Source organism: Myxocyprinus asiaticus, chromosome 50 (assembly GCF_019703515.2).
Source record: "Myxocyprinus asiaticus isolate MX2 ecotype Aquarium Trade chromosome 50, UBuf_Myxa_2, whole genome shotgun sequence".
NCBI lineage: Eukaryota > Metazoa > Chordata > Actinopteri > Cypriniformes > Catostomidae > Myxocyprinus > Myxocyprinus asiaticus.
This window is the reverse complement of record NC_059393.1, coordinates 14,359,687-14,386,701: the sequence shown is the minus strand read 5'-3', so window position 1 is coordinate 14,386,701 and position 27,015 is coordinate 14,359,687. Positions and strand designations below refer to the sequence as shown.

The window sequence follows — 27,015 nt, the reverse complement described above, 5'->3', positions numbered from 1 at the left end:
GCTATTTATCACCTATCGCATAGGATAATGAATGATCAATTTATTGACCGAAGACTGAGCGCATTAATAATCGTTGTGAATCAGAACTGATCATCTGAAAAAGGTGGAGACAACTGTAAAGGTTGTCGTATCAAGTTTAATTAGTAACGAGCATTGAACGAGATTAAGGCGAACGATTATCCTGAAAAGGAGGGAAATTAAATAGCCTATATATGTAGGCCATCTATTTTAAAAATCCGACTAGGGTTGCAGACCGATAGAAATTTGCTCTTGTAAATGCATTCTAGATACTCTATTGAATCACACAGGTAGCCTATGAAACGGCACATGAATGTAATGAAATTAATTTGACCGTCCTCCATGCACACAAGCATCTGAAATACAGTTTATGAAATCTGAAAAACAGCTTCACTCTTGTCAAATGAACAAGTGCGTATTCAGCCTAAAAACACAGTGCGCGTGAATTTCATGCTATAGCAACTTGTAATTTTTTATTTTATTTGCCTCACTCAGTTTCTCTTCCAGGTTTATCAGGGCATCCTTAAGACAAAATTAAACACACTGACTTCTTTTAGCTCATGTGTTGTTCTGAATTCTGTTGTTCAAATTGTGGCGCAGCAGTGGCGTTAATTTCATCACATACATTTCTACCACAACATAAAGCCTGAGTGCAATGTGCAAATGGCCCATTTTGTTAGATAATCACATTTCGTTACACTTAAAGGTTTAACACAAATATGATACAATGAATCATGTGATCTCATATGCTTCAAAAGGAATTTGACTATCTTATCTACATGGGGTTTGGGAAACCCATTAATATTTAACCATTAAGATGTCGCGCGCTGGCGCCAAGTGAAGCAACTTAAGCAGGAGAAACCGATGAATCGTGTCCATAAAGGAGTCCCCAATAATTCACAACAACACTGCTGGTGTCAAAGTGTGGAGATAGCTCCGCCGCCCCATATGAGTCCAAAACCATTTATTCAAAAGCAGCAGTAGGGCGATTCGAAAGTGTAAGTGGCCTTTATCACCTAGATATCCGTCCTCTGTAAGACAGACAGTAGTGGTGACGTCAAGCCCTTCCTAGTCTGTCTGAAACAGTGTGAATGTACGGTGCGCGCGCCCGTGCGCACAAGCACACTCATCTTAATATATTGCGCGGTCACGAGGCAGACACTCTCACTCGCTCAGCTTCGACTGTCAGTAGTAAGAGGCGCGCCACGGCGATAGATACAAACGTTTACAGACACCAGGCGTACGTGCATGTGCGTGGTGGGATTGAAGCACTGAGAGAGCCCCGTGAAATGCTGGATTGACTAACGCTGAAGATCTCGGGATCAATGGCGCGCGGCTTTCAGATCGTTTAAAATTTATTGGAAGGGAGAGTGTGACGGGGTGAGAGAGAGAGAGAGAGAGAGAGAGAGAGAGAGAGAGAGAGAGAGAGAGAGAGAGAGAGAGAGAGAGAGAAAGAAACAGTGTCTTTCAACAATGGAACTTACAATGGATAACATTGGAAATCTGCACGGCGTGTCACACTCCCATCAAACGGGGGACTTGATGAACTCTCCTCACGCGCGACAGTCGGCGACACATAGGAACTTGGTGTCATCGCACGGGAGATCAGCGATGGTCTCCAGCATGGCCTCAATACTGGATGGGGCCGGGGAGTATCGCACGGACCATTCGTTGTCCGGTCCTCTCCATCCAGCAATGACCATGTCTTGTGATTCGAACATGAGTTTCAGCAGCACTTACACCACATTGACGCCGCTGCAGCACCACCTGCCTCCCATATCCAACGTCTCAGAGAAATTCCACCATCACCCGCACCCGCACGCTCATCACCATCCAGCGCACCAGCGTCTCACCGCCGGGAACGTCAGCGGCAGCTTCACACTGATGCGGGACGATCGGGGCCTCGCGTCCATGAGCAACCTATACGGCCACTACTCCAAAGACTTGTCCGGCATGGGACAGCCTTTATCACCTCTCTCCAACGGCCTTGGGTCTTTGCACAACTCTCAACAGACTCTGGGCGCCTATGGTCCTAGTTCACACCTGGGGAACGAAAAGATGATTTCCACGGGAGGCTTCGAGTCCCACGCCACGATGCTCGGTAGGGGCGAGGAGCACCTGACGCGGGGTTTAGGGGGACATGGGGCGGGCATCATGTCTTCTCTCAACGGGATCCACCACCACAGCCACTCGCACGCTCAGGTGAACGGGTCGGTGCTCTCAGAGCGCGACAGACAGGCGGCAGGCGCCGGCGGACAGGGTGAAGGGTCCGGGCAGGTGGAGGAGATCAACACCAAAGAGGTGGCTCAGCGAATAACGGCGGAGTTAAAGAGGTATAGCATTCCACAGGCCATCTTCGCCCAGAGGATCTTGTGTCGCTCTCAAGGAACTCTCTCTGATCTCCTGAGGAACCCTAAACCCTGGAGTAAACTCAAGTCAGGTCGAGAGACGTTCAGAAGGATGTGGAAGTGGCTGCAGGAACCCGAGTTCCAGCGTATGTCGGCCCTCAGGCTTGCAGGTGAGTGAAGGTGACAGAAGTCTCCTCGAGGAAAATTTACAGCCCAAAAAGGAAAGGATTTCTTATCGCTGTGTGACAGAGCCATGTGATCCTGGTGATTTTAGCCTATAGAGGCTTGCCCCAAGTCAATCAAAACAGTCACACAAAATCTATATCACTCTGATCTCATTCTCTTCAACAGTGTATCGAACACATTGTAGGCTACTTGACCAAAAATCATAAGGCACATTTTTTTATCCCAAAATATTTTTGAGTGTTAAAATGATTGTATTTGTGCTTGATTTCACGCAATAGATGCTACGGACACAAGAAGTCCTTTAAAAGCAGGAAGATGCGTTCACGCAAAAGTCAGGGGTTTATTACTAATAAGAAATATAATCATTTTAGATGGCAGATCGTAATAATATATAACAGGTTTAAAGGCCAGACAAATAAACATTCTATCTGAACAAAAAGTGTTTTCAGAGGCATTCAAAAATGATTTCATGGGCTGTATTTGCTGAAAATTAAAGCAAACACATATTGCTTATAAATATGCTTAAGATTGCAGGTTTATCTACAGGTAAGTTCGGTTAGCCTAAATTACTAATACATACACCAATACACCATTTGAGGCCTGCTCAAGTGGAATTTTTCATAGGGGGGGATGGTAGATTCCAGGTAACCCCCCAATAATCAAAACAAACAAGTACAACAACCCCCCCCCCCCCCCCCATTATTTATACAATGATCAATGGAAATATGTAAATGCTTCACGCTGCAAACCCCCCAATGTTCAAGCCTAATCTACGCCCTCTCATTAATGAACATTAGGCTTAGAGGTCACTTGTTTTTCAGAATAATTTCAGTGATTGCTGAACACTTAGCTCTTGACATTGCATGCATTATCACGTAGCAACTCTTTCCAGAAATTTCCAAATATTACTCCAAACTGAGACAGAGGTGACCATTGCTGAAGACCAATCTCTGCCTAAAAAACTGAAAAGGGCAGTGTATATATATATATATGTGTGTGTGTGTGTGTGTGTGGGCAGGTTTAAGTGGTTTATGGTTAAATGTTTACAAGGGTATTATGCAATAAATGTGGTTTATGAGGACATTTCTAGTATCCCCATAATGTAAATCGCTTTAAAAAAACATACTAAACGATGTTTTATTGAAAATGTAAAAATGCAGAAAGTTTTTTGTGAGGGTTAGGTTTAGGGGTAGGGGTAGGGTTAGGTGATAGAATCTATAGTTTGTACAGTATTAAAAATAATTATGTCTATGGAGAGTCCTCATAAGGATAGCCACACAAACATGTGTGTGTGTGTGTGTGTGTGTGTGTGTGTGTTTGAACATTAGGCCTACCTTTGATTAGCAGAGAGGCCGCTTACCCGTCCAAACCACCTCATGTCGTATTTCAGTTGTGGGTTCAATTAACCAGGATATAGTGGCATATTTTATTTCCGGTCAATGCCCTGTTGAAAAGCACTTAATGGAATGTAAATTGTTCCTTTGCGCATTTAAAGTGGTCCTGGTAAATAAAGATTTAAACGCTATTCAATTGTCTTCTTAAGTGCCGTTGCTGTTAAAGCTAATTGGGCATCGGGATTTTTTATTTCTTCCACACTCTATTAAAATGAAGTTTCCCTGAACTGGAGATTGCAACATTTATGTAATTTGGGTAAACTTTTAAGCTTTTGTTCTTCAACGCTTTACAATGCATGGTCAATGTTACACGCAATTCATGTTACAACAATGAATTACTGCAGCCTAACATGTATCCTAATGTAAAGTGTGAACTGCTTTAAACATGGAAAGCATAGTAGGCCTATTTATATTACTATTTCAAATAATTTCAAACGGTCTTTCTAAAAAAATATTCTTAAAAACAGAGGAACATTGTAATATTGTATTTTGACAAACACAGGTACTCCTTGAATAAAATAAAAATATAGTCCGGATCTATAATACATTTAGCGCAATGATTAATTACTATGGTATTCAAACGACAAAAGGCATGATTTTACTTAAGTGCATTAAACGAGCCATTATGCATCGCGCGCATGTTGAAGTTGGGGGGTTGTTTCATAGAGAGTCTGGGAATACTCGTTCACTACATCAATCAATAAATTCAAATTACTATTCCAAATTCATCACAGTCACAAAAATCAATGCCGTGGCACTGCTTGGCTAATGCGAAAATGCGCGTGTCTGTATGATCATTTGGTATTGTTCTACTAGTGTGGCGAACCGTTTTGCGACAGTACAGGCACAGCTCATGCTAGTTAAAAAACAATAATATTACACAATGCATTGACGCAACTCGCTGACACGGCGTTTATTTTTTTATTATAGCATAATTCACAGGTGATGCCCATATATATATATATATATATATATATATATATATATATATATATATATATATATATATATATATATATATATATATATATATATATATATATATATATATATATATATATATATATTGGCAGATAAATAGTGAAATAAATTATATTGGGGAGAAAAAAACTCTCAGATATAAGCATCATATATATGCAGGATATATGACTAATTCTGAAAGAAAAAAGTAACCTAACCTATAGCCTACAATCCTCGAATAATGCGCAATGCAGACGACCAGCAGTTGGGAGGGACGTTTAAAGATTGCATGAATGAAGAAAAACAATTCGTCTCAGCATCTGTGCTGTATTCCACACTCCATCTCAATGTATTTGGTCCAATCAATAGAGCGATCGATAAATATAGCCAGTACATCTATCAATTATACCGGGTCAGCACTCTCTCCCATTGGACTCTGGATTTACCTACTGTTTAGTTTGGAAGAAAGGAGGCAGATTTGACTGTGAACCATGTCTTATGCAGTCTTTCTTGTAGTCAGCGCGAGAGAAGTTCAAATATTGTCTATAGCTAAAGTCAGCAAGCGTTTCTACACGAAATGCGCTACAGAGAGAGACAGCACATGTACATCACCCAGATGTTTATGTGTGTTTACATCTGGAAGACGTATTTTTTTAGCTTGATTGCTCACAACACCTCCGGATGTCAATAAAAATTCATCAGATGTCTTTAAGAAGTTTACGATTTAGAATGTTTGTTATTCTGATCTTTTTAAGATGTTTAGCAGATGTTAATTATTAGATTGCGATGCTTTCCAGATGAAAATACCTAAAACAGACATCTCGGAGATGTACGTGTGCTAACTGCGAGTTGATTTGGCCTATTTTTCCTTAACAAATAAAGAGCATGCCTATGCCATTTGAAGGCCTGTCCTCATGCCATAGAATTGGATTATTCAATCTTGCCCAGTTTAAGAATTATTCTTTTGCGTGAAACCAATCAAAGAGGTGCATTTTGGAATTGATACAGCAAGTTGTCCCTTATGCACTTTATCACTTTTAAGTTGGCTGTTTGCTTTTCAGTCAGCATTATCATCATCATCTTCATCAAAATGACTTCAAGTCTTGCCTCCAGTTCCCAACCCACGAGGATGGACGCAATTGATTTAGGATTAGCGAATCAAGGCATTTTCAGGGGAGATGGGCTTTGGCAGGCCAAGAAAATGATCGATGCCCTTAATAATTGATAGAGCCAGAAGAGAAAAAATGAAGACGTGGTCACCTGTTTGGTAAACAAATGCATACAGGGCTTTTTTCATTTGATTACTTTAGGCTGTTCAAAGAGAATCTTTATACTCTTAAACAAATGCCATGATGACTATGTCTGAATCTTTAGGCTTTCTGTTTGTATGTCATGTATGGCTTGCATCATACATATATGGTCTATCTAACACGCAGTGAATCTGTATTGATTTCCATTTCTTGGTATTCTATTTCAATAGCTTCCTCTACCCCTTTGGCTTATGCACCATTCTTATTTTTAATCCTAGTTAGGAGGTCCTTATACCTTACGGAACATTCCGAGTTCAGTACAAGTTATGCTCAATCGACAGCATTTGTGGCATTATGTTGATTACCACAAAGTTTCCCTCCTTTTCTTAAAAAAAAAAAAAAAAAACATGCAAAAGTCGAGGTTACAGTGAGTCACTTACATTGGAAGTGAATGGGGCCAGTTTTTGGAGGGTTTAAAAGGCAGAAATGTGAAGCTTATAATTTTACAAAAGCACTTACATTAATTCTTCTGTTAAAACGTATGCATTATCTGAGCTGTAAAGTTGTTTAAATCGTCATTTTTACAGTAGCTTTAGGGTTTGTTGACATTACATCATGGTAGCGAATTTGCAAAATTTGCTATAACTTTACACAGAAAAGGTTAGCTATTTTATCACACTAAAATCATGTCAACACGCATTTTGATGAAGTTGTGTGACTATACTTTAGAAATAGTGAGTATTTTAACGTTTACACATTGGCCCCCATTCACTTCCATTGTTCTGAAACCAGTTTTTATTATTATTTTTTATTTTATTATTATTTTGTTGAGAAAAGGAGAGGCAAACTCAAATTACATTTTTGTGTTGATCAATATTATGCCACAAATGCTCTCGATTGAGCTTAAATTGTATTGAACCTGGAATATTCCTTTAAATGTGCAAACAACGTTTATAAGTGCCATAGCTTTTGTTGAATGCCCGTTTGATGTTAGCAGATCTATATTCACACCTCCTGTGATCTTTCTGCTTTGCGTTGAGATCTTGCAATACCACCAGCAACCTTTTCTGTGAATCCAGAACAGTGAAAGTCAATATGGCAGACACCATACCATGTACACCCAAAAATATGTTCAAAAACACCCCCTCGCCACTTTTCATGAAATGAATTGGGGACAGAGTAGAATAAATATAGCCTACGCGCGCCACCATAAGATCTAAAATTGTTGCTTCATAATGCGCGCAATACTGTCTCCGCAAGCTTAGATTTTCATGATCAATCTCTGTACTCGCCCGTCAAAATGGATCGATAGGAGAGAGTGACCTTTAAATCAAATTGCTACGAGACTGTGCCGCCTATGAGGAAAGCGTCAAGGGGTTAACTGCATTGCGTCACCACTAAATTCTACCAAGGATTTAATAATTTGATCAAAGCTGATATTACAGAACAACGCCCCCAACTGGCTTCAATCATATGCGTGAAGCCTAAATACAGTTTACTCTCTGCCTTACCAGAAAGTTAAACATAGTTCCTTCCAACTTTCAGAGCCACGTAGGAACCGACAAGGCAAACGTTTTACTTTTCGTATCTTCCCTTTTAGCGTAATTTATAAGGTTGCGTCATTTAAAAGAATAAATAGTTGTCTGGAGAATCTAGCTCATGCAATAGAATTAAAAAATTGATATGCCTTTTATTCTGCAGATTTTGGCATCATTTTTCTATGTATCATAATATATCCTAATTTAATGCAACACAAATAAGAATAAGAATTGAATTGCCCGTTTGACACGCAACACTGTGACAATGTAGTAACATCAGTGTGAAATCAAATATGAAGTGGTGTACTGTATTTAAGCCTATATTTACATTACAATGAACGTGAACTTGTAAAAACATGTGAACAAGCCACTGTGGTCAAAACCACATCCAAAACCACATTGTTCCCTGCAGAGATTGAGAATCATTTAACAGTGCATTGACTCGATTGGTGTGCCATTACACCATTTACAGACACACACTGTGCCCACAGCCTGCTAAATTAGTCAAAGCGTGTTGTAACCCGACTGGTAGTGTTGAGTCGTTTAGCTAATTTTGAATGTTTGTCATCTTTTGCAATATTCTGCGAAGTTAGTTGGGCGTGCTCAGTGTCAGCTTGAGTCCACACAAGAAATGAGACATATTGATTAATCTTGTGGTATTTTCAGAGGTTTTAAATGTTCTTTCAAGACATGTGCGAGGTGTTTGGTCTCTCAGCTCTTTAGACCTCTTAAACTCACTTGACTGTAATAGCAGGTCAAGCAGTCTTTACAACTAAATGCATGCCTGTGCGTCAATAGGCCTATGGGGTGGATGTTTGGCTTAAACAACAGTGTTATTAGACCATTCAGCTATTGATCTCACGACGATAGTCGTTTGTTATGGTCACGTCAGCAGTAAGCCTGAATTAATTAAATTTAAACGTTTGAGGATTTTACATTTTTAAAACCTTTTATGTTTAGAGCACCTGCGTGCACGGTAGCAAGAACTGGTCTCAGCCTGGGTTTGCCTCTGTAACTGGCCCACCATACTCCTCTCCGGCTAACTCAGCAGAATTGGCCACTGTCAAAACATCGACCTTTGAGACGATTAGCACCAAGTCCCGCTGATAAAAACAGCAGCCAATAAATCAAACCAGAGACAAAGATAATATCAATCCATGATAAGTCCTAAAGAAATGGTAGTCTACCAGGTGGGACACTTATAAAAGTCATGTGTTCATTTAGTCAGACGACCATTTGATGGAAAGAGCAGCTGGAAATATTTGAAAAAGGTGCAACCTTAATAGAAATGTTTTAGAGAGACAGAAACGGTCTTTTAACAAGCTTCACACAGATCATAAGTCCATATAGAAGCCTAACTAGTTAACATAACTGAGTCACTAAAAATATTTATGGGCAACCCCTCATTGTATATGTTTAAAGAGATAGTTCACCCTCAAAATAAATTCTGCTATCATTTGCTAATATGACTTGCTTCTGAGAAGCGCAAAAGGAGATGTTAGGCAGTATGTTAATTTCAGTCACCATTCACTTACATTCCATCTTTTTTCCATCCAATGAAAGTGAATGGTGACTGAGGCTGTCCTTCTACCTAATATCTCCTTTTGTATTCCACAGAGAAAAGCAAGTTGAAAGTCATACTGGTTTAACATCATGATGGTGAGTAAATGACAAGAGAATTTTCATTTTGGCTGAACTATCCTTTTAACATATCTAGGCTAATGTAGATATTTTCCATGATAAAATGGAGTTTCCAAGATAAACATCTATAAACATTGAAAGGAACCCAAAAATGAAAATTCTCTCATTTAACTCCCAGATGTGTATGACTTTCTTTCTTCATCAGAACACAAACGAAGTTTTTTAGAAGAATATCTCAGCTCTATAGTTCTATACAATGCAAGTGAGTGGTGACCAAAACTTTGAAGCTCCAAAAAGCACATAAAGGCAGCACAGAAGTAATCCATATGACTCCTGTGGTTTAATCCATGTTTTCTGAAGCGATCCAATCAGTTTTGGATGAGAACTGACCAAAAATAGCTCCTTTTTCACTGTACATCTTGCCATTACAGTCTCTAGACCCAATCATGATTTCAAGCTCGATAACACTTCTTAGTTCTTGATGCATGCGCAGAGCGCGAGATGGAACTAGGTAGTGTAATTGAGCTTGAAATCATGATTGCCAAGAAGACTGCTGATTTATAGTGAAAAGGGACTTATTTTTTGGTCTGTTCTCACCTAAAACCGAATGGTTCTGAAGACATGGATTAAACCACTGGTGTTTTATGGATTACTTTTATGCTGCATTTATGTACTTTTTGGAGCTTTAAAGTTATGGTCACTATTCACTTGCATTGTAGGACTTACAGAGCTGAGATATTCTGTGAGAAATGTTTGTGTTCAACAGAAGAAAGTCATACATATCTGGGATGGCATGAGGGTAAATGATGAGAGAATTTTCATTTTTGGGTGAACTATCCCTTTAAGTTTTGTCTGAAAAGGTGGACAGTAAGTAATTTTATGGGAGTTTTTTTTTTTTTTTTTTAAGTCAAGACAAAATCTACTAGCCTTAGGATGCAGTGATGCTAAATATGTAGATTTAAAACACAAGCATAGCCTACTTATGCAAAACACACCCTGGTTAATCTTTAATAAAATTTATTAAATGCTTATAAAAATTCATGTTAATACAAGGGCAACCTCATGACACACTGACTTTTTAACCACCGCTAGATGGGCCTCCACGGGAGCCACTCCGCTCCCAAATTCAGCTCAGCAGCACTCAATGCATCGATCCTAGGCAGACTGGTTGGCTGAGGGGCGAGGCCAGCCATTGAGCTCTCCACTCCCTCAGTCCTCCCACTTGAAATCCAAGAGAGCGCACATGCACCCCCAGCTTTCACATGAGACACCATTTATTTATTTAGACACTGTGAAGCAAGTAAAGTTGAGAACCCTTGGAGTTCGGTTATTATAGTTCCAATTAACTGTGACGATGAACCCAAGTTTAACCCTCAAAGACAATGGACCCTGCCTTGGGCCTTGTAGTCCTATACTTCAAACGTTTATAACTGCCTTTGATGAGTAGTAGGCCTACGTGTACCTTTAAAAGACACATATGCCTACTGTATTCTGTGTTTTTAATAGTTTATCATATCGCAACGATTCCTATATAGGCCGATAACCAACTGAAACCTAGACCATAGATTGATGGTGGACACTACTATACTCTAAAATAGCCTATATTTTATAGCTATTATATTTAATTTGTCCGTAGGCTATAGTAGGCCTATATTATATTTTATTAATATTCTGTATTTTCCCTTTGCTGGTAAAGTTCTCAAAGAGAAGTTCATGACTAGGCTAATGATTTTGCTATAATTTCTGTCTCAATAACTAATAGATTTTCTTAACTGACTGAGCTGTTATTTCAAATTACCTAAACATTAGCATACTGATCTTTTCTTATTACATTACACTAAATTTACTCGAGTATTTAGAGACATGGAGCCTTGAGCACAACTTGGTTAAGAAGAACAGCTAGGCCAACCAATTAACAGCTCATAACTATCCTAGCCAATAATTAGAAAAGGACAAAAGAAAAGAAATTGAACCAAACAATTTTTCGCCAGCTTTCACAGGCAGTTCCACTTTTGGGTAATTTCATGGTCGAGTAATTCAGGCCTATCATTTTTATCATTTTACATATTTTAGACTGCATTTGTAGCAGATTTGATTATTTGAAAAAGTTCAGAATCTTTATTTTTGAAGACAAAATGAAATACGATAAAACTACATCACACTAGACGAACACAAAACAAAAACTTAAAAGATAATAATTCATTATTCAAGTTGGTTGGCCAAGTAGACTGCTCATTACAGAACATATTAGCATTTACACCAACTCAAATGGCTTAAGCCAATGCCGAGAAGATTTGTTTATTTAAAAAAACATGTTACATTTCAATTTCACAAGAAAGGCTAATGTGCGTAAATTAAAGATGCAACTGCAGTTGGCCAATGTCCCGCATTCAGACTAATTAACACTACAGGCTTTTCATAGATTAGGTTTTCTGGAGGTTTGCAGCTGGTGTTTTTTTTTTTTTTTCCAGTCTTTATTCAGAATTACACTGCAGTGATTTCTCATTTGTCATTCCCCACATTGCACAACACACATAGTCCTATTAAATTGGTATTATTTAGACTCAGCGTCCCATTGGTACTGGGAGGTCTTCCATAGTTTCTGCCTCATTACCTCATGGAACTATAATTAATTAGATTAAATGAATTTTAAAAACTAATTATTTACAGATTTATCGACTGGTATACTGAACACCACAAGGCCTACCCTATCCTGTGTTGCAGGGCAAGTCATCATACCCTTCCAGAGAACAGAGGAACAGTCGTCTAAAAGTTCAGATTCGGGTTTGTCTTTCTTTCTCTCTCTGCCTGCACTGAAAATGTATGCATTCCCACATTCTCATAATAATATTTGTATGAATCTATCTCAATCTAATCTGAGTACATTAATGTATTAAAGCAGCTGACATTCACATTGTCCATCATGTGTTACCTGATGGTGGTGGGGGGTCAAAACCACATCCAAAACCACATTGTTTCCTGCAGAGTTTGAGAGTCAGAGAACAGTGCAGTGACTCGATTGGTGTGCCATTACACCATTTGCAGACACACACTGTGCCCACAACCTGCTAAATTAGTCAAAGCATGTTGTAACCCGACTGGTAGCAAAAAACAATGTTTGTTTGTGTGTAACTACACGAAGGGTGTATACGAAATTCTAATTATAAGCTGCAGATCAAGGTTTTGTCAGTTTATCAGACCAAATTGAAATATTCAGCAACACACTACAATAAGGTTCCATTGGTTAACTTTAGTTAACAACATGAGTTAAAATGAATTAACAATGAACAATACTTTTAAAGCATTTATTCTTGGTTAATGTAAATTTCAACATATAACATTGCATTCTTAAATCAAAAGTGACATTTAATATTAGTTAATGCACTAACAATGAACAATTGTATTTCTATTAACTAACATTAACAAAGATTAATAAATGCTGTAAAATATAGCCTATATTGTTCATTGCTTGTTTATGATTCCTAATGCATGAATTCATGTTCACTAATGGAACCTGACTGTAAGTGTTACCAATTATTCTTTATGGAAGGCAGAGAATATTATAAGCGACTTCTGTCTGAAACACAGAAAAATAGCAGCTACTTGTTTCATAGCTTGTTTATCCATTAGTATAGTAAAGAATTAAAGAAAGAAAGAAAGAAAGAAAGAAAAAGAAATTAAGAACCTTCATTGTCCCGTTTTACTTAGAATGTGTGAAATTTGTCAGACCTGTTTATAAGTAGGCCTAGCCTATAGTGTGTCAAAAATCCCCACGCAATACTTCAATTCACTTTTATTTCACTCATTGCCTTATTTGTTTCTTAACAATATGTGTGCGCTTCTCAGTCCCAGTCTCTGCTCACTGTAGCTCTAAAGTCTGCAGCTATCGATTTTTCCCCCTTTTCTACGCCGAGCTTGGTTCAGTAATTAGGGCCCCCTTTCCAACCGATCGATCAATATTGACTACAAAATCTTACGCCTGTAAACCATTTACACCAGGGAATAGCGTCAGCGACACCTGCTGGTACACCCAGGCTACACCATCGAAAACGCGACAACGAGTTGCCTGACATTATGCACGTTAAGGGAGTGCCAAATTTTAAATGTCAGGCTTCAAGTGCATTTAATGGCGTGCGTCTATAAGGGGCCGTTCACACTGAACACGTCCTTGCGCTAGTTTATAGAGTTAACGTTCTTTTAATAAACGCAGCGCTCCTTCACGAGACAGAGAGAAATGAGCGCGGTCAAATACACCCGTCGCAATAGGAAAACAATTAAGTAACTGAGCAACCAGATGCAAAACTTGTTCGTTGTGAACGACCCCCAAGTGTGCATGTAAACGCTGAGTGCCTGATATTAAATCTGAATATGATGGATGCGTATCATGCGTTCCAGGCAGTTAGACGCCAGTAGTAAACAGATTTGACTGCGAGAGGTGACGTGATCAATGGGCCTCAGCTGTGTAATTAGATATATGGCACCACCGTTTGGCTCCAGTCACTCCACACATGAACACAGACAAAACCAAGAGCTACTTTTACAGGATAATGATAGGGCAGAGGTGTGAAATGAATGATCTATTCACAAAGATCGTTGAAAGAAGCACAAGGTTCCTACCTGCATAGAGAGAGAGAGAGAGAGAGAGAGAGAGAGAGAGAGAGAGAGAGACTTTAGAGGACAAAAAATAAAAAAATATAATCTCTGTTACCCAACCTGGTAATTGCCAATAACATGATTTGGGCACATAGCAAATCTCTTTTGTAAGTAAGCATCTGCTAAAACACATCAGATTTTCTTTCACCTAATAAAATAAGATTTACTTGCAAGCTGTAAATGAACTTAACATTTGTTGGCTTGTTCATGTTTCCTAACACTCAGTGTTTAGTGCCCTCAAGTAGCAGCCAGACTATCTCTCTCTGTGTTGCCAGGACAGAAACACACAGGGAGGCGGTGGTGCCAGTACAAGGCAGTTTGAAAATACCCTGCCTCTCTTAGGTCTGTGCCCTCCAGTGGCCTCTGTTTGAAGTCGCAGACTGCAAACCTGCTGGAGGGGCGTTCAGAACGAATTCTCCGTGGATGACCCCACCTCCAATAACAGACACATACACACTAAAATAGGATGAGTCAATATCCCTTTGTGATCTATCTTCCTTTCTTTCTCTCTTTAATTCTGTCTTTCTTTCTCTCTTTCACACACATACAAAAGGCCCCTACTTTTGTATACCAGTCACTCGCTCTCCTACTGTGAACCCAAACTGCATTAATATTGAATCAAACAGCGGTGTCTCCAATGACCAGTCTGAGGTGCTCACCACCAGCCTGCTCTGTCTGCTCTCTTTAAAGGGATTATTTTTGACCTCCGGGGAGATAGAATGGCTTTGTCTTAAATCACTATTAATCCACAGCCAAACAACAGAGACTGAAAAATTTAACTCCCTGGAAAGCAGCTCATCTGTGGAATTTGCTCTCAAATAGGGCATTTCAGTATGTAGCGCAAACATGAGGCTAATGAATCTTTTCTCCATCTTTGTCTCCTTCCCTTTTCTTGTCTATCCCCTTGTCTTGGTCCCTTCCCGTTTTCTGTCTTCTCATAGCCTGCAAGCGTAAAGAACAGGAGCAGCACAAGGAGCGTAACATGGCACCCAAGAAGCAGCGCCTGGTCTTCACCGACCTGCAGCGTCGCACACTTATTGCCATTTTCAAGGAGAACAAGCGGCCCTCAAAGGAAATGCAACTGACCATCTCACAGCAGCTGGGCTTGGAACATAGCACCGTCAGCAACTTCTTCATGAATGCCCGTCGCCGCTGCGTTGACCGCTGGCATGAGGAACATCATCACAGCCATGGTGCCAGCCCCGGCCAGGCAGGCACCTCCGCCACCACCTTCTCGAAGGCTTAAGTCTAAATCCCTTTCCCCCTGGGTGGCTGAGACCGGGCAATTTCCAGTCCAATCTTAAGTAGTTACTCGTTGCGTGCCAATAAATCCCACCGCTGCCACAAAAAACCTGTCACTTCTTTGGGACTGTTATGAACCAAGCCAAAAACCTTCAAATAGAAAAGCACCCAAGTCCACATCATGGAAAGGCAACTAATCACATAAACCAAAGATCCCAATCACTTTGCAGTCTTTGCTCTCTTCATCACACTGTGTGTTTGAGGACAAATGAGCACTTTCACAGCACATAAGGCTTGTAACTCAAGCAAGGTTGTCAAAGTAAGCTACCACCTGCATCATCACTCTCTGTCCACCGCGGCACAATTCCCTAATGGCCAGTTGTATCACCAAGGCTCTCAGATCATATGCTAAGCTAATGAATTGAGACACTAATCGATACGGACCGAAAAAGCGAAGGACATTGACCTCTACTGAAGGTGAAAAGGAACAAGCGCTCACGTTTTCCCAGCACAGCTCTCCATTTGGTTTATTTTGCACAGATGTAAATGGAGGCCTGCCTGGGCTACAACGTTTCACGGCACTTGTGGTTAACACGTGTTCTCTGAGCGATGTCTGTATCCTGTGAGCCCATATTGTCTCAATCTACAATCAGCACATTGCAACCGAACCATCCAGCCTGATCTCATGAAAATTACGTGACTGTGGTGACATTTTTGCAAAATGAGGCAAAAAGAAGTGCACTAGCGACTGACTGTGGCCTTTAGTCTCCTCGTTAGTGCGCTCGTCCCCCATGCCGGCTGAAGGTGGTTCGAAACCTGCTCAGAGTAGGTCGAGCAGGACCGGTTACAGTGGTGCCATGACCTGTATGGGAGTGAGGTTTAGGGGTGTGAGTATAATGGGAGCCAGCTGGTACGTGATAGCTGTGCGGTATGTGTAAACCTCACTCTCCTGGCCTCAAGAGGCGACTGACGCTAGAGGTTGTGGCCTTTAGCCTCCTCGTTAGCGCGCCCACCTTCCATAAATCCCACTCTGAGTGGATCGAGCAGGACCGGTTACACTTACGTATCACAACATTTCCTACATGAAATATCCACAGTGTGGTGCTAAAAGTGAGCTATATTTTTCTCACAAACAGATGAGGTTTTTGAGGTTAATGGTCTATCAAGTTTCAAATTAACAAAACATACATCCCTACCCTAAACCTTGAACCTAAATCTAACCAATATGTACAATGAGCCACGTAAAAATAATTGTGCAAAATGTAGGTATAGCAACGTGATTCTATGAGAACAGGCTGCAGCCATCCATACCCTGTAATGCAAGAAGTGTATCGGTCAACAACTGTCACCACATCTGCATTGGACTGGAGTCAATGTACCGGACCACTTCCAGCAATCTATGACATTTCAACTACAATTGAAGTGTTTTTCATTCCGTATTTACCCACACAATAGGCCAAAGGTCAAAACAGGAAAACACAAGGAGAGGCACATTTAAAAAAATTTATGGAAATATTTGTTACAAAATGGTACACATAACTAAAATCCTGCAAACAAATCAAATATTTAGTTTATCCTGTGAAGTGGACTAGGGGTAAACAGTCCAAAATGTTACATAAATCTAGTGCCAATAATGTTTGCCTTAATGTAGGAGTTCACATACCCTCAGCCAGAGTCCATCCCCCTAACCTGCATTATGTGCCATAGCAATCAACAATCATCTTTTTTAAAGCAAAAATATGAAAATAATAATTTAGAACATTCAGTTCAGCAAGTCAATGACAAAAACACCTGAACAGGTAGAAATGAACCTACAGTGACAGAAATGGAGAGAAAAACAATAGGAAAACAAGCTCACTATAATTTCTATTGATATATCTTTGATTCTATTCCTCTTTACAATCCCCCATTCTCCTCTTTTGTCTGTCTCCCACTTTCTCTTCATAATATTAAAGCGGGTAATTGGTACAAAAATATTTCTATTTCTTATTAAACTTGTGATCTGTTGTGCATATGTAAGGCACCTTTGTTGATCATTTGAAAAACAAAAATCATAAAAAAGACTTTCTAAAAGAATAGCTTTGGAAGACTGCAGTTGGACAAGGAACATCTCTGCATTGCATGTGAAATAACACAGGTCATGAAGGAAGGAACTTTTCACAAAGGAAGGGAAAGCTGGAGAGAAATAAGAGAAGTTTTCCACCCAGAATTCCTCCCAGAAATCTTGAAAAACCCTGCCAAAATGGGTGTGAAACAAGTGCACAACCTTACCTCCATGGGGAGATGTTCAAAATCGAAGAGGAGTTTTTTAAGGCATCTTTGAATGCAACAGTAGCATTTCTGGAAATGTTGCAGGACTTGCTGAACAGATAGAAGTGGGCACTGTTAATGCGAGCTAAACAATGCTTTAAGCATTGACTTTTAAGCATTAAGAGACGAAAGCAGATTTGTGGTACACAAATCAGCAGGCATCTATGTATATTAGCTGATTAAAAAAAAGACCTTTTGTTTGTAGTGAGAACCAGTATGGCTACCTCACTGAGCTGGGTGGTTTGTGAAACAGCCACTGATACCAAAGATTCTTTGACCTGCCATTCCTGTGCTGCCAAAGGGAGGGATACACATCAAATATTATAAGTACCCAATAGCATAACCAAAGCTGTTACAGATGCAAACATTCACATACATGACATATACACACTCTCACAGTGCAGTCAGACTGCAAAGCACCACACTGAGGGATGTGGCTGCAATGCAGATTGAGTTGAGTGCCTTTTTTCTTCAACAACGGGTGGGACTGCTCTGGAGCGCGCGCGCACACACACAAATAGAAGCACATGCATACACTTACACACACATAGAATTTACGCATACATATGAATGTACAGCAGGTAAGCATAGAGTCTTGGAAATAGAGTATGTGAGATTTTAACTTGTTTAAGCACTTTATGATGCCAACTTTATTTATTTATGTATTATTAATTACCATAATTATTTTGGCGTAGAGCCCTTATTTATCTGATTTAAAAAAAGGCCCAGTTTTCTGTTGGTCAGCTGTCTTGGTTGAGCCACCTTTAAACCTTGCTATGTGAAAAGGGGTAGAGCTGGAGCCGATGGCGATTTATTCAGCTTGCACAGTCAGATTTTCTTGAAGTATCCTTCAATGTTAGCGTAGTATTTCTAATGTCATACTTGTACTCTGATTCCACTCAATATGCTCACTGCTGTACCCACATATGGCCTATTTTCCTGAGCATGGTCTAATTTAAATTAAGCTATATTCCATATCAACTGGCTGCCATTTTTAAATGCCCGGTCACATTCACACGAATAATTTTCGTTTTGAAAACTCAGTTTTCAGTTTACTAATGTCATTGTTTTCAAAAGTATACAGTATTAGAGTGTGTTATTAGAAACTCTCCATTTTCAGCTAAGGAAAACATGTTCTAGTGTGGATGAGAGGTGTAAACGTAGCAAAATAATGCATTTTAAAACAAAAATGTATTAGTGTGGACATGGCCACCAATCCATTTTCATTTGCGAATTCTGTTTTCAGTTTCCAAACTCTATCATTTTCCAAAATTTGCAGAAATGGAGAGCTTTTTTGGTGGAGAAAAATGCCGTTTTAGTGTGGATGAGAGGCGTAAACGTACCAAAATTAATGCATTTTCAAACGAAAAACGTTTTAGTGTGGACGTGGCCACTTATCCATTTTCAGATTCCTTATTGTTTTCTAAAGTTTGTGGTAATGAAGAGCATTTTCGAAATGCTTTGTTTTCTGTGGATGAAAACACCACTTTAATGTGAATGAGAGGACTAAACGAAGCAAAATCAATAAATTTCTAAACAAAAACATATTAGTGTGGACAAGGCCACCAATCCATTTTTATCTGAGAACTCAATTTTCAGTTTCCTAACGTTATCGTTTTCCAAAGTTTGCGAAATGGAGAGTATTTTCGAAACGCTCAATTTTCGTAGGAGGAAAATGCTATTCTAGTGTGGATCAGGGGCGCCTGCAGATGTACGGGCCTATGCACTGTGCGTACCATGAGCGCTCCGACTGCCCTGAGAAATATTTACTCTCAGAACATTTCACCAATCATGAAATGTGTCCCGTATTTCTGTTGGCTGTTTAAAAGAACTAGCAATGCCCACTTTGCGAATGAATAATTATTTTGAGTCAGTTCTTTTCAGTGAATTGACCAAACGGGCTTGCAAAACTGTCTGAATTGATTCGTGATTCAGTACAATTCGTTCAGAGTGCTCTCTCACTGAATCATTTGGAGTGGTTTCTCACACAGTAAAACAGTGTCGGGATATTTACGAATACATAAAACAAACAGCGCTGGATACAGTGGAAATGTACCAACAATCAACTGAAACAAAAGTCTGTCTTTTTGAGAGGTAACTTTGAGAAACTTCAGCTAGTGCTGTTACGTGAACAAGAGGCTGTTCAAACTGAACGTGTTTTTGCATTCACTCACGATGTTTTTCAAATGTTTTCCATGTAAACATTCGCTAGATAGATGTCTTTTGAAAACTACGTCACGTTTCACTGTGTTTTTAGCATCTCTCACGGGAGATCATTTTTAGATGCTGTGTCAAGTTAAAAAGAACTTCAACTGATAAAAATACATCTTGAGACACCTGCGTTCTGCTCTATTCGTTGTGATGCGTTTCGCTTTTTTAGCGCGAAAACGCGTCTATCTGAACGGTTACCGGAAGAAATGCTTTAGCCAATAGTTACATGAATGCTACTCATACTCTAGAAAAAAAATGCGTATCTCAAAGTCACCAGAATTGAACGCTTTGGTGTTGTTTTTTTGCACATACACCAAAGAAAAAAAAAAGAAAATCCCCCAGACCCCCTAGATATAAGGTTTATTAGGCAAATTTCTATGCGTACCCTCAGATTAAATCCTGCAGGCGCCCCTGGTGTGGATGAGAGGCATAAACATACCTAAATTAATGTGATTTCAAATGAAAACGTATTAGTGTGGAAGTGGCCAATTATTCATTTCAATTTAAGAATTCCATTTTCCGTGATGTTTTCCAAAGTTTGCAGTAATAAAGAGCACTTCCAATACACTCTGTTTTCAATGGAGGAAAACTTTTCAAAGGAAACCGGATTAGTGTGGATATTGCCTAAAGCTGACCTTAATTAGCAGGGTTAGATGCATTTTCTAAAGCTAACATTATACATTGATTGGGTGTAAGTCAAATGGGATGAGGTATAAGGACCAAATTAAGAATAAAATTGTCCTCTTTTTGGCAGTCTGGTTATCAAGATGTAATTGGCTTTAAGTGATTCAGGAGAAGAGGCCATTTTAGATGATGCATTGAACCATTTCCCTCTTCTATTTCTTCCAATGGAAGTCACACGGACTTGGCAGGCAGGTGTTGACAATTGATTCTGAAATACCTCAAATGTTTTGTGTAAAGTTTATGTAATTTAGATTAAACTAATGATAATTACAATGAGTACACTAACACTACTAAAACTAATAATAGTTAGTTTTTCAACATGTGACTTGAAGCTTTATACTGTTGAATTGTGTTTTGTTGTTGTTTGGTTTGCTAATTTGCCAATTTCTTGTTTAATATTAATATTATTTTGATCTATGGTGGTACATAATTCTTTATTAAAGAAAGACGTTTTAATGTTTTTAATGAAAGATGTGGTATGAAGAAATAGGAAGATCTGAGAGTTGAAGAAAACGAAGAAAAACAGAAAAAAAAGAAAAGAAAAAAAAATAGAATGAGTGTAAGCACAGTACAATTACTGATAATTTCCAATACATGGGCATTTGAATTTTAATAATAAGAAACCAAATCAAGTTTTTTTTCTAATCATTTGAATTTTATCATTAATCAAACTTGTTCTATCATGATATAGTTTAAGTTCTTGTTTTTATTTTTCATTCCTTAAAGCTAACTCTTGATTGTGTTAAGTGCTTAGCATTAATTTAAAAGATAATGAAAAAACAAACTCCTCCCATTTAAAGTGGTGGGGGAATTTATTTTCTGCATGACTATTGTATATTGTATAAAGCTGGATCGGCCTGGACTTTGTTGGAAGCGAATAGGACAAATAGACCCCGGGGGAGTATGAAGATTGGTGGGAAGGGTGAGGGTGGTTAAGGTTTGGATGTTGGAGGGGTCTTTGTTTTGTAGAGTTTTCTGTCACTGTTGTTTTTCACTGGCTGGAAAAGAGATGGTTGGCTGGTGCATGTATTGTTGCAGCTCTCTCTGCCTTCCTTGTATTTCTTTAAATGTATATAACTCTTTATAGCAGGACATGACCGTGTAAGCTGGGCAAGCAGAACTTGGTCATGGACCCAAAGTACACATGTCTCCTCTTCTGAAATCTGTAATCTTCTGTGCATTTGTTTACATGTGGCGTGTTTCTCAATTCGGGTTGCACACCAGTTCATTCCAAACTGGAAAGCTACCGGCCAGTCTTTTGCAAAGGACCCCTCCAACCAGAAATGGTCTCTCATCGACTGTAAAACAGCATTGTGTATGACAGGTACATCATGTTTTTTTATGTGTCTGTCTGGAGATCCAACCCCCCAAGTCACACTGTGCTCTTCCTCTTCTGTTACCTGTCAATCAATCAGAACCAAGTGTCTTTGTGATGGTAGAAGACAATCAGTTTCAAAACAAGGAGAAAAATGGTAAAGAGAAGACAGGCTGAGAGGAAGAGGAGAAGGGGAGGAAGGATGGAGGAAAGAAGCTCTCATAGGTCACAAGTTGAGAGGTGACTACTGCCCTATTTAGCTTGCTGTGGTGCTTATGGTGTGCAACTTTACCCAGCTTTTCAAACGCACTTCCCCCTTAATCCAAAAGAGACATTAACCTTGAATGGGAATTAGAAACTAACAAAGCGTGCTGAAAAAAATAAATAAATAAATAAATAAAAACCCACACAGCTTAAACCAGCCTAAGATGGTTTGCTGGTCTTAGCTGATCTCACTGTCTGGCTAGGCTGGTCTACTTTGCTGGTTTTAGAAGGGTTTTGAGCACTTATCAGGCCAGGACACCAGCTGACAAGTTAAACCAGCTGATGACCAGCTTGGCAAGGCTGACATACCAGCAAACAAACTTAGGCTAGTATAAGGTGGTTTCTCCAGCAAGAACTTCAAGTAATAAAATTAACCTCCACAACAAATTATAGCCCATCCAAAAAGACAAGTAACAAGAGAGGCAGTTTAGCATTTTTATGAAAACTGCAATGCTAAAGGTCACTTCAGCTACATTGCTCACCTGCTCCCACACTGCCAGACCAATTGAAAAGAGCTAGCGCAGGACAGACACATGCTAAATTCTGCGCCAACATTGCTCTCTATTAACCACACACCAGTCAATGTAGAGCTGCTTAGGCTGGTTGTCTTTGCACAGAAAACTATGCAAAAATAAAAAAATAAAAAAAGAAGAATATGCCTTTACCTCAATCTTTATCGATGCTACTGGTTCAAGCTTTATTTCCAGTTCCTCAGTCACCCAGGGTGATGTTGTTAAAGGGTGCCTGCACCAGTTATAGACTAGGGAAACCTCTGTTGTTGTGTATCTGTAAAATAAATCAGCAATGCAGCAGATTAGCACATACAATTTTGTGTGCAAAAAAAAAAAAAAAAAAAAAAAATGCGCACAAACTATCCTTAGAGCACATCTACTCAAGACAAAGATTCATCAAAGGGTAAAGACAATCCAACCACTCTGTGTGTTTCTGAAGCTGTCCAGGTGGACTATATTTGATGCTAGGGGACAAGGATTTCTCTCACAATAAAGGATAATAATTTTTAAAAGCATCCAATCAGTTGTCCAGGCTGGCGTAATACAGAAAACATGGAAGTACCTAACTGTCTATGTTCAAAATCTAATGCACATGTGTCCAGTTTTTAATATCCCATTAATGATGTAAAAGCTTCACATACACACACAAGCACACACAAAAACTAGTTCTCAGGCAGCTGATGATGGGCAAGACTTAATGGAGAGCATCTTTCCTCCTCCTGTCCTACAGGGGGCGCCAGAGAGCCTGTGGAGCACTTTTCATTTAGTGCAAGAGGACACTCTTGAAAAGAAGAAAATTGGAGTAATAATTGCTACAGAAAATTGAAAAACAAAACAAAAACAAAAGGTAATATGGGTAAATTGCGTGTTTTGAAATAAAATAAAACATTGTTGAACATTTTCACGCTATTTTCTGCTTATTTATTTTGGATAACATGTTTGAAGGAAACAAAGAAGAAAAAGGAACAATTTTCAATTAAATGTCAAATTTGTTAACAAAAAGTAGAACTATACTTTAAAGATAGAACATTACAAAACTAGAGATTATAGGATTTTTATCCAGTCAATTATTTGTCTGTATATGATACTCACGGTGTCATCTCTTTTGCATTGTACAAACCCTCCCCCAATAACACTGAACATTGTAGAAATTATCAAAATGAATTTGAAATGGAGCAATTTGGACATGCAAGGGCATAGCAGCATGGAGGACATGTCCCTCACGAGGTGATTTGGTCCCCCGCACTTTTTCAAGCTAAACCCATATCGAGTCCAAATGGTGGATTTGTATACAGTATTCTTTGTGTTTTGTTACTTGGGCTGACTGATCAACCATCCAGCCAATCACAGGTCAGTTTCATGAGCCGAAACAACCCTTATGTAATAGGCCGTCAATCAGACAGCTCCTGTTTTTTTACCTCTATGATGGTGTGCAGTCAACAAATTGTATAAAAACTGTAAAAAATGATAGATCTGCTATGTTTTTAAAACACTTTAAAATCATTGAAGTAAAAGCATTTTACTGAAGTGAATAGATATGTAGACATGCTTTTTTTTTAACATGAAAACTTATGGACGTTATTGAAACTCGTAATAATTATAAGACTATTATTGTTGTCTTTTGATAAGTCATGCTTAGCAGCTCACAAACTGTAGGGAAATGATAGATTTGCTTTGTTCTTATAATGCTTAAAACCTCCACTAAAGTCTCTTTCAGACATACAAATTTTAAAGGATTCAGATTTTCTTTTGATTGTTGATTCAGTGACTAACTCATTTCACACAAGACACTCATTTGTCACCACCTTCTGGCATTACCAGAAATGGTCACTGAACGAGATGTCCTTTATTTTTGCAGCTAATTTTGCTAAATTTTGCAATTAATTTGCAATACTTGAATCTTTAAAATACTACAAATATTAAAAGTATATAATACGTATATATTAATATAATAATTATATATTAATATATACTGTAATATATTAATACTGCACTGTAAGTGTTTGGGTCTCTGCGAGCCACCTACTGACAGCCACCCCCCCCCACCCCCCCATTTTTAAAATGACTGCTATGCCCTTGAAGACGTGCATTTTGAAAACATGCTAAAACCCTGGGCTTGTGAACCACAGATCTTTGTTTTCATTATTTGCAACTATTGCACATTTTTGGTTAGGTTTTCAGTGCATAACATAATTTGCTTTAGATGCTTTGAGGCCAATTGACTGCTATTCATTTCTTTACATGCTTATGGTGTATTTCAGACAACTCTAGATTTTTTTGTAAGGGCAGTCATTATTTTCACGTAGGAGGTGGGAAAATTCAGAGTTCTGGCAAACTAGCTGCAAACTTGCCACAAATGTATCATTCATTATTTTCACAAATGGTACTGGTGAACCAGCAGCAAACCTCAGGGGTGTAAAGTAATTGAGTAAAAATACTTAAGTATTATACTTAAGTATTATATTTTGGGATTTGTACTTTACTCCAGTGCAATTTAAACTGAATACTTTTACTTAATTACATTTCCAAAAAAAAAAAAAAAAAAAAAAAAAAATAGTACTTTTTTTACTCCTTACAATTTTATTTAAATGTGAAAAGTACTCATTACATTTTTGCAGATCATTTTCTTTCATCCCACTGGACTGAAGCCACCCATTTACTGCATTCGACAAACAATAGATGACAGACCAGAGTTCAGTCATTTCAAAATGCTGTGTCGCACAGTGGCTGTGTGGAGTTCCTACCATCTGCAGAGGTGGAATTTCAGATCTAATTTGAGCTTCGGATACGTTGAAATATTTGTGCGATTTTCAGTTCACGTGTCGACTTGCTTGCTCTTCAGGACTCGTACCCCGGTCCTTTGTATCACATATGCAACACTCTATCAGTTGAGCTACCGTGCAATTTGATCACACTTACATAAGCTATACTGGGGCATTAGGACCCACACAGACCGCAGGGTGAGCACCCCCCGTTGGCTTCCCAAATACCTCTTCCAGCAGCAAGCTTAGTTTTCCCCAGGAGGTCTCCCATCCAGGTACTGACCAGGCTCAACCTTGCTTAGCTTCAATGGGCAAACATTGCTGATAGTAAAGGTGTTTATATGTCATAAGATAGCATTGTGTGAGGTACAGAGCAAAAAGTAAGTGTTTATGAACTGATAATCTGCAGTTTTACTCGATATTTGAGTGAAAGGGGAGAAAAGTCGTTGTTTCAGTATCTCTAGCGTTCATTCCACCAGGAAATTGCCGTGTTACATACAGTAACAACAGGTCACTTAAAAATCCTTTTGCAAACATTTTGTTATTGAAAGATGATCCTATGACCAGGTTGCAAATGCCACTAGGGGAGAAATGACAGTCGACGGAGACAGTAAAAAGGCAAATTAACAAAACAGTCAAATTTAAAAATCCTTTCTCACACAATCTTCTCTCTTGATTTCATTATAGATTGGAAAAAAGTTACTTTTTACTTTTTTGATACTCAAGTACAGTTTAATGTGAATACTTTTTTACTTTCACTCAAGTATGTTTTTGGCTAGATACTTGGACTTTTAATTGAGTAAAATCTTCACTCGGTATCCATACTTTCACTTAAATTTAATTTCAGAGTAATTTTTACACCCCTGGTAAACCTTTGGCAAGAATGGACAATTTGCCGCAAAGCTCATTTGCATGTGAAAATGATCAATGGCAAATTTGTGGCACTTTGAGGCAAATTTGACATGAACTCTCGATTTTTGTAAAGGAGGAACACCACTTGAGTGTCAAGTTTTCCAGAACTCTGTAATTTTTGTAATGGATGCCATTTGATGTCATTTCCAAGATGGCAGTGACCAACAAGCATAACGTGTTTAGTGAAACATAAAAAACTTTTCGTGCAGTGTAAATACTTAAAGGAATATTCTTGGTTCAATACAAGTTAAGCTCAACCAACAGCATTTGTGGCATAATATTGATTTCACAAAAAAAATTATTTTGAATCATTCCTCCTTTTCTTTAAAAAAAGAAGAAAAAAAAAAGAAAATTGAGGTTAGAGTGAGGCACTTACAATGGAAGTGAATGTGGCCAATTTCTGAAGGGTTTAAAGGCTGAAATGTGAATCTTGTAATTTTATAGGTCAATTCTTCTGTTAAAACTCATGCATTATTTGAGCTGTTAAGTTGTTTAAATCAGTGGCTCTCAACCAGGGGGCCGGGACCCACAGCACACTTCCAAGGGGGCCTCAAGTCGACTTAAAATTAATAAAAAATAAAAAATATTAAAATTATTAAAATAATTCAACTTTTCAAATTAAAATGCTAAAAAAAAATTATTTTAAGATGTCTGCCTACAAATTATTAACAGATTCTTTCTGAAACTTCTAGAATCAAAAATGATCCATGATTAATTATTTTAATCAGACACATCTAGTTTCGGGTGAGAGGGCCTTCAGATATTGTCTTGGACAGTGGGGGGCCTTGGAGTCAAAAAGGTTGAGAACCACTGGT

At 38.7% G+C, this 27,015-nt stretch overlaps 1 protein-coding gene across 1 annotated transcript; it reads left to right on the top strand.

Moving 5' to 3' along the window:
* The first annotated feature begins 1,491 nt into the window (after positions 1–1,491).
* LOC127439294 (hepatocyte nuclear factor 6-like) lies at positions 1,492–15,234 on the top strand. The gene is made up of 2 exons (XM_051695535.1): positions 1,492–2,536; positions 14,930–15,234. The coding sequence occupies exons 1-2, from the start codon at positions 1,492–1,494 to the stop codon at positions 15,232–15,234; spliced, it is 1,350 nt and encodes a 449-aa protein (XP_051551495.1).
* Positions 15,235–27,015: the final 11,781 nt, after the last annotated feature.